At 41.1% G+C, this 9215-nt stretch overlaps 1 protein-coding gene across 1 annotated transcript; it reads right to left on the bottom strand.

Annotated features, from left to right (window-relative positions):
- Positions 1-819: 819 nt before the first annotated feature.
- Positions 820-3141, bottom strand: LOC124066530 (perforin-1-like). Its single transcript, XM_046402971.1, has 3 exons — positions 3056-3141; positions 2374-2912; positions 820-2246 (listed from the first exon to the last, which is right to left on the bottom strand). Exons 2-3 carry the CDS (start codon positions 2910-2912, stop codon positions 1067-1069), a joined length of 1719 nt encoding a protein of 572 aa, XP_046258927.1. The 5' UTR covers positions 3056-3141; the 3' UTR covers positions 820-1066.
- Positions 3142-9215: the final 6074 nt, after the last annotated feature.

Below are 9215 nucleotides of genomic sequence, written 5' to 3'. Positions count from 1 at the left end.
TTGTGGGGACTTGCATTTTGTCCCCATAAGTAAGGCGGATCCTCACAATGTGACTGTGTAAACAGGTTTTTTCCCTATGAACTCAAAACACACAAACATACACACATCCATTATTCTGACACAGAAAACCTTTTTACAGTGTACATTTTTGGTATTTGATGTGCAAAGGATGAAGCAATGCTGATACTTAGTTTACACATTTGTGCCACAGGTCACCAGACCACTTGTTGTCAGCTTGTGATGTAGTCAACTAGAATTCTCTAACAAGCTCAGGACTACATTAACAGCTTTGGCTTAATCAGGAAGCTGATGAATATGGGTTTTTGGTGGGAGACCAGTTTCTCTTTCTTATGCTCCAGAGTGGACTGGGCTTTCATGCATCTCTCTGGGGTCCTCATACTGTTTTGAAAAAGGTGAGAGATAAGTAAGTGTAAACTGCTGTTCTGCTCCAGTGAATCACTGTAATTATTTGCAAATGGTTATCCTTGCTGGGTTATAAGTTGAGCCATTTTGCATCTCACATTTTCTGAGTGGTTGGTTCAATAAATTTGGCTTTGGAGAGCAGGTAGACTAGCTTTCAGTTGTCTCACCTTCTTGTCTTGCTCACTACTTTTGTCTGAGATTATACAACTTGTTTGTTGATAACATCACAAGAGTCATCATTCGTCATGAATACAGCTGAAGTCATTTAGAGTAATATCTGTGGTGTTCTCTCTCACTTAAGTACACTCAAATGTTTACATGTGTTACATATAACTGAAAAAATAAAAAGGACTTTCATCAAACAACAGTTTGATAACATATAGTCAGACACCTGTGCTGTTTCTGTGAATGCTTTACTGGCAAATGTAATAACATACATGTTACAAAGAAGAAAAACTATGAAAGTTTACAAACATAATTCTAATTAAATATGAGAAATTTCTGGAAAGGAAATCATAAATCATATGAAAGTTAAACAAATATGGCAGCAAGATTGCAAGCATTATCATCTACTGGCAAAGTATCCATCATTAAGTTTAATGTCTTGTCTTAACTGTCTTCCATTTCATATCTCTATCTGGGCTCATCCTGACTGACTGACTGGTTCATCACATTGCTCGTTAGTTTCTCCAAGAAGGACCCCATTTCTGGTGTGGAAGACCTTGGCCAGAGAGGGGCTCATGGGGGTTGGTATGTACTCTTGACACTGTTTGCCACCAAGACTTGGCGCACACTTCACTTCATAGGAGAAGAAGAAGGTACCGTGGTCCAACATGCAACTGTCTGTCACCTTCCCTCTACGCAGATTAAATGTACACTTTCCAAGCAGATCACTGTCCCAGTAGGTATCCTCATCATAAACAGTGAATGTAAGTTTGTCTTTCATGCTGATGGTTATTTGTCCAAACTGAAATGTCTCTGACCATCTTGGATTGTCATTGTCTGCTATAATGGCAGTGCGCTTTATCTGGTTACCATATCTAACCTCAACTGAACCATCTGTCTGACTGAACTTATCACCATACAGACCCTTTGCATAAAGCTTGAAGACTCTTAATGTTGCGAGACCTTTACCAGCAGGACAGCAGTTAGACTTGATATTCTGATTACTGTTGCAAACACAAGCACAAGGATCCCTTCTGCTGGATCTTTGCCCAATCGTACAGCTTTCTGAGCATTTTTTCAGCACTGCATTTTTCTTGATGTACTTCTCCACCTCCTTCTTCAGTCCGGCACTGGCACGATGACCACCTGGCAGTACTGTGTGCAGGGGCTTGATGTTGTATTGGACAACATCAGGTGAGGTTTTCAGTGAGTTGACCCAGTTTTTATAGATGGAGGGGTCTGATTGTCCTTCAAAGAGGATATCAGCACCATTGATATTTCCACCAATGATCTCTGTGTTACGCTCATTAAACGTGCTGCTAAAACTCCTGTTTGAGCCTAACATCTTCTTCTTCTTTGCCTGACAGCGTTTGTACATGGCCTTAATGCTGGGAGAACCTGCAAAGCTAACTGAGGCCTCGACTGACAAACAATCACTGACTTCTGTTGCTGACAGGCCATTCATGGTTGCCTGACAGGTCTTGATTGAAGTGATTGCCTTCATTTCCCCTCCAAGAGACACCCTTGTGATGTAATGTGTGCCATATGTGTCGATCATACTGCGATACAATTGTGCAGTCTTACATGAATATGAAGGAAGGGAGTTCACAGCTGATTCAAAGTCATGACTCAGTGGAGGTTTTGTTGCCACTCTGTAGCTGTGAAGCACAGGAAGCATACAAATTACAATCACAGTCACATTTTATTCACGTCACTGTTACTGTTCTTTTTAAAAAGTGCTGTCATTATTGCTAACAAACCATGTATCTCTGTCCAGATACTCACCTGTAGAATGTACAGCGGACAGAATGGCGAGAGAAGGTGTAGCGGTCTTGTTTTGATTTTTGCATGCCGAAGGTAGACTCTTTGGAGTGGGAACCTCCATATCCCACCTCAGCAGAGACAGAGGGACGTACAGGGATATCGAGGCCGACTTTCCAATCATTGGACACGGATGATGTGGAATCATTGACAAGAGTTTCGACCGAATCATACAGTAGACCGGAGACCTTTAAACTGCACTTCGGGAGGACTCTCCAGTCCACCACAGCAACTGGGACCTTCTGTTGCTTGTTATTCATGTAGCTGTTTCTGTACAGCCTGCAAGAGCCATTGCTTCCAAGTTTCCATGTTTCAGTGTCAATGATATAGGCACCTTTCCTCTCCATTGTGACGATGTCGAAGCCTTCTCCACCAAGATTGTAACCAGGGACAAAGTGAGCCTTTTGACACTCCTGTGGTGTACCAATGAAGCTCACAGTGGCCGGCAGACACAGAGGACTCCAGGCCCAGCACAGGAGCATGAGGTGCCACAGCTTTGCCATCTGTATGAAAGAAATAAAAAGTGACAAAACATCAGATACAAATATAATACAAATTGTTGACATTAAAGCAATGACATCTTGAATATGATGAATCTGACACAAGAGTATCACTATATCACAGGAGAAAGGTCTCAGTGTCTCACTTTGGGTGTCAACAGCAAGCTCTGTTCAGTGGCTCACAAAGTGTGGCTTTAAATATTGATGTCAATGAGGTGGAGTCTTGACTGCCTATGTAAAGCATATATATATATATATATACATATATATATGCTTTATATATTTGACTCACTTCATTCACACATTTTTATTCACAACACACCCTACATGTAAAATAAAATTAAACTGTGCCCAAAAAGAGGAAGCAGGGTTTATACAAAATCATATTAACACTGAGCAAAAACAACTGAAAGCATACACCGGGTATTTGAAAATTTAGCTTAAAAGATTCAGTTAAGATGCATCTGGTGACTGTAATATATCAATTGGTTAAAATAAAAACAACCCAAAGCGAACAAAATCCAGTCAGTGAAGCAGAAGACATTAAATGCAACTAAAATATCTGGTGCAAATATCTCAATATGTACTGCAGTGTTACAGCATGGAGGTTGGAGGTTAAAGTGGTCCATCCTAAATTAACAACTCCATCAGTGAGGTATATGACAAGGTTTGTGAGGCTCCATTACAAAGTTTAGACCAAAACATGTCCTATAACTTTGAAACAAATGATGTAAAATAATGTAAATGATCGATCTAAATGTTGCATCTACCTGTAACTAGGAATTCAAAAGTCCGAACTTTGTTTTTTTATGTAATGTAATGTTAAATTTAAGCCCTAATTGTCCCATACTAATGGACATGTTACAATCTACCTTTTGTTTCCAGTGTACTGGGTGCATCTGCTGTACCGTATCAAGACATAAAAAACATAGACTATAATGAATCCTATGGCAGAACGAAAGAGGTGGTTAGAGAGGTGCCAGTTCAACTTAAAGGTCATTTTGGAGGATCTGGTTAGTGTTGCCTTATAATGTGCCAGTGCCTAATATAGTGAGCACCCCATTTAAATCCATGCCTAAATAAATGGTTTTGTGTTTTTCCACAACTTTTGGAAGATATATTCACAAGTTTGTTTCATCATGAACTGATGCCATATTAAATCCCTTAAATTTGAGTGGCTGACGTTAACTGATTGAGTGTTGATGGTGATACTTTTGCATATATGTCCAGTATACCTGCATTGAAAGATATGCTAAAGATGTGAGATTTTAACATTAAAAGGTATAAAAACAACTAGACCTTATTGTGTTGAGCTGTGAACTTACATTATCCCAAAATCATCCCTAGTTATGCTGCTATAGACTCAGACTGCCGGGGGGTCTCCCATGATGCACTGAGCTCTTTCTTCCTCTAACTCTCCTTCTGCACACATTTATTTCCCATTAATGTATGTCACTAACTCAAGTTCTTCCCTGGAGTTCTTGTGCTTTCTCGTCTCGCAGGTTCCCATGGATCGTGGTTGGACCTTCTGCTGTGGTCCTGCTCGAAATTTACTGCGATTACTACTGTTTAGTCATAATTTATTTTAATTCTATTACTACTCTGCTGCAGCTGCTACCATTATTATTGTTACTAATATTGCTATCATAATCACCGTACTACCTTCTGTATACTTCATTATCATTATCATTATCTACAGTTCCAATACTGGTATATTCTGATATTATTACTGCTGCTATGCATCTCTGCTTGTGTGCTCCTTCTCTCACGCCCCGCCCCCCTCTCTTTGTCTGTCTGTCTGTCTGTTTGTCTCTCACTCTCTCTCTCTCTCTCACTCTCTCTCTCTCTCTCAACCCAACCGGTCAAGGCAGATGGCCGCCCATCTTGAGCCGGGGTCTGCTCCGAGGTTTCTGCCTTCTAAAAGGCAGTTTTTCCTCACCACTGTCGCCAAGTGCTTGCTCAAGGGGGAATGTTGGGTTCTCTATATTACAATTTAATTAAATAGTTTGGTCTAGACCTGCTCTAATTGGAAAGTGTTCACAACAGAAGTTATCTGTTGTGAATTGGTGTTATATAAATAAACTAAATTGAATTGATTTGAGTTGAAGTGAATTTCATTCTGTCTCCTGTCACTGTAATTTCCAAAAGAGAGTGACTAAACAAAATATAACATAAATTGAGGCCAGGAAATACTCTGCCGGTTTAGAAAGGTACACCTCTAAAACTGGCACAATCATGATGAACCACTGAACAAAAGATTAAATCAATAAGGCAGGACTCTTCCTAATCAAAACTTTGCACCTACATCAGCCATAATGTGACCTGTCTCTGACAGCTCACCGGGAGATTTTGCTGTGTGTGTTTGGAGCTACAAATATGGCTTCAAGATTATAGCATCATACATGGAAGAGGAGCAACCTGTAGAGGTCTTAACCTTTTTCAAGACCAGGAAACAGACTTCGATGTATACTCTCAACATAAATTATTTCACACAGATCTTCTCAGTGGGCAGCACAATGGTACGGTGGTTAGCACTGTCTCCACACAGCAAGAAGGTTCTGGGTTCAGTCCACGTTTGTAAATGTGAGTGTGAACAGCTGTTTGTCTTGTCAGCCCTGTGATGAACTGTTGACCTGTCCAGGATAGCGAAGTGATGACAGATAATGGATGGATGGAGGTCTTAAAAGCTGGAAGAAAACATCACAAAAAGTTTGCTTTCCTAAAACATGAGTCATGTAATCATCAACTTAAAAACTAAACTAAACTAAATGCCATACTACATCAACTAAAAAATATATTCCTCAGCTTGTTCAATAATGACCAAAAAAATGCTTACATAAACCCATTGTAGCCTTCAAGTCCATAATTTGAATATTTATTGGAGGGATGCCTCCCATCAAAAATTTAAATATGCTCAGAATGGCTCCTCCAATATGTAGATATAAAATATTTCATACAACCACGCACCATCATCCAAAATAATCATCAGAAAACATATGACAACGCAGCCATCACTAGTTGTAGCTTACATTTTGTGCATGTTCTTGTCATATATCAGCTGTACTTCGCCAGTCCATCACAGGGCTACTAGCTGTACTAGCTGTAAACAGCATTGTCAGGGTTTGTTCGATCAAAGTGCAAGCAGTTTTATTACACTCAACTTCACGGTGAGAATCATCACAAAGGGGAAGTGAAAGCGTGGCAGGGACATTTGTAAGTTTATCAGGCAGTCTCAGGAAAGAAAAGAGGTTTAGGGTGAGAGCAGTGAGAAAATGAATATCAGTCAGATGATAGAAGAGTACAGCGGTATAAGAGTATTGGATTTATGCATTTTAGGCTCCATTGTCTACTTAAACTTTCTGGTATTTTAAACCTCACAGTGATGAGAGTATAATGATTTACATCCTGTACTTGCCATTACATAAAGCTGTAAATAACCACCTAGCCTTCATCTCAACCAGCAGTCATATTGATTTAGTGATATATTAACATTCCTTGAGTCAGGTCTGTAAGCACTGACATTGTGCTATGGTGGTAGGCTAGTAAGGTTTTAAATAAACACAGTATATAGAGTTTTCTTTTTGTTGAATTTTGAAATGCTCCCAGATTTTGGACACTACTCTGCCATTTTATATGACCTGTCTCTCCTCTTAACCCCCTTGCAGTCAACCTGAAGAAGATTATCATGAAAAAAGCTGAGTTCATGGGAAGTTCATAAAGAGCCTCCAAGGTGATCATATCTTACGGAACATGTATACAAACACATAACAAGTGTGACAAGTGACACCAGTAATTTCAGGTCACCAATAGGAAGTTTCTGGGCAGGATAGAAAGTTAGATAACAATAACAGCATTATTTCTTTACTAACCAAGAAATTCACCTGTTTAAAAATATAGCCACTGAAGGAGCATCACTAAGAAATATAAAGGCAGTTCAGAACACTAAAAACTAGTTAGGTCCCAGCACCTGCTCAGATTTATTTCTGTGACTGTTTTATTTTGCACAATAAACTTTTACTCTTAGTTTGGCTGATTTTTGAGAAGACTTCAGTTGATCTTTCGAGAATATTTTGAGCAAAGTGTTGACAAGAGTCTTTTTCTCGTGGCCCAAGGCTGGGACTTTTGCTCCAACGGTAGCTGACTCTATTTCAGTAGAAATCAGTAGAGAGACATGCATGTCTCTATACGCTGTGATCTGCCAAAGAAGAAACTTTGCGGTTTTGCAGGACTGAACAATTTGACAAACAGTTCCTCGACTGGAATTGTCCCGTTCCTTGAGTTACTGTAGGTTTCCTCTAAGTGTTCTTGTTCTCCTTCTAAATGTTTGAAGACATGAAAGTGAGGAGGAGTAGGCGCTCTTTAACTGCTTATAGGTAATAATGTGTTTGTTGGTAGAAGTTGCAGAACAAAGTTTCCCAAAAATTAAATCTATTTACAAGGATGCAATGAGCAGCATTATAATTAATGGATGAAACGATTAAATATGTTCCTTTAACAGTGTGTTTAGAATTAGAGAGTGGGCGTTCACACCAGCACTTCACAGCTCACCCTTACAAGTCTGTTAACACTATATAACACTACGCATTCCTCTGTACATCTAACATCATGCCACTTCTTTGCCATTTCAAGGCCCTACCTTTAAAAAGACTATCTGTGAACCAACTGTGAACCAAAGCCATCTGCTGCTACATCAGTCAGACGTAGACATTGTAAAAAGGCAACAAGTCAATGTATCTGGCTTCAACAAAAATGGAAATCGGTATGTGACTTAAACATAGATTATATCATGAGTGAAGCAGTAAAATGTTAAAAGTGACTTAGCACAACAGTGTGAACTAGTTCAGACAGAATGGCGTACAATGTTGTTGTATATACACTGTTGCTTATAAAGTTGGAATAAAATATTTTTTACCTCTTTCCATGAAATGATTGTGACAATGTGATTTATTCTTGACAGATAAAGTGCATATCTTCTCAAAACTTTATTAATCAATCTCTTGCAAACATATCACAACGAAAATAAAACCACAATTAACCCTTACAAACTGTAGTCAGGCTGAAACAAAATTGGGGGTATTGAAACAATAGGATTAAGGCTTTGTTTAAATTCTTCAGCCTTGGTCAGTTTAACAGGAAACACATATTCAAGGAGATTTCATGCATATGAATGTCCAGTATTACTCTTTCAAATGTCATACAGTCACTAATATGGAGTATGGCCACCCCTGACACGGAGCCTGTCGATGTTGTCAGTGGGCAGGGCGTCCCACTCTTCAGTCAGAGCCTGGGCCAACTCCTGTAGAGTTTGAGGAATATTGTCCCTCTCATTGATGGCTCAGCCTAAGGCATCCCAGGCATGCTCAGTAGGGTTCATATCAGGGAGCTGCACTCCCTCTGCATCAAGATACTCTCTCACTGCAGCTGCCCTATGTGCTCTAGTGTTATCGTCTTGCGAACGAAAGTTGTTCCCATAGACCCGTCTTGCATATGGGAGGAAATGGTTCTCCAGGATGTCCCTGTACACGCATTGACGTTTCCATCCAGCACCACCAATGGTGTCTTTCCTCCATGATGAATGCCAGCCCATACCATCACTGAGCCACCACCAGCTTGAGTGGTTTCCTGGATGCAGTCCATCCATCCATGTTCTTCGCGGGGGCAGCAGCTTGAGCAGGGATACCCAGACTTCCCTCTCCCCAGACACTTCCTCCAGCTCTTCCGGGTGGACCCCAAGGCGTTCCCTGGCCAGCTGAGTGACACAGTCCCTCCAGCGTGTCCTGGGTCTTCCTCGGGGCCTCCGCCCGGTGGGGCATGCCCGGAACACCTCCCCAGGAAGGCGTCCAGGGGGCATTCGAAACAAATGCCCGAGCCACCTCAACTGGCTCCTTTCGATGTGGAGGAGCAGCGGCTCTACTCCGAGCTCCTCCCGGGTGACAGAGTTCCTCACCCTATCCCTAAGGGAGTGCCCCGCCACCCTGCGAAGAAAGCTCATGAGATCTCGTTCTTTCGGTCATGACCCAAAGTTCATGGCCATAGGTGAGGGTAGGAACGTAGATTGACTGGTAAATTGAGAGCTTCACTTTGCGGCTCAGCTCTCTCTTCACCATGACGGACTGGTACAACGACCGCATTACTGCTGTCGCTTCACCAATCCGCCTGTCAATCTCACGCTCCCATCTTCCCTCACTCGTGAACAAGACCCCGAGATACTTAAACTCCTCCACTTGAGGCAGGAACTCTCCTCCAACCTGAAGGGGACAGACCACCTTTTTCCGGTCGAGAATCATGGCCTCGGATTTAGAGGTG

This window comes from Scatophagus argus, chromosome 2 (genome assembly GCF_020382885.2).
Source record: "Scatophagus argus isolate fScaArg1 chromosome 2, fScaArg1.pri, whole genome shotgun sequence".
In the NCBI taxonomy this organism is placed as follows: Eukaryota; Metazoa; Chordata; class Actinopteri; family Scatophagidae; genus Scatophagus; species Scatophagus argus.
Note: the sequence above shows the minus strand (reverse complement) of the source record. Positions and strands in the feature narration are given on the sequence as shown.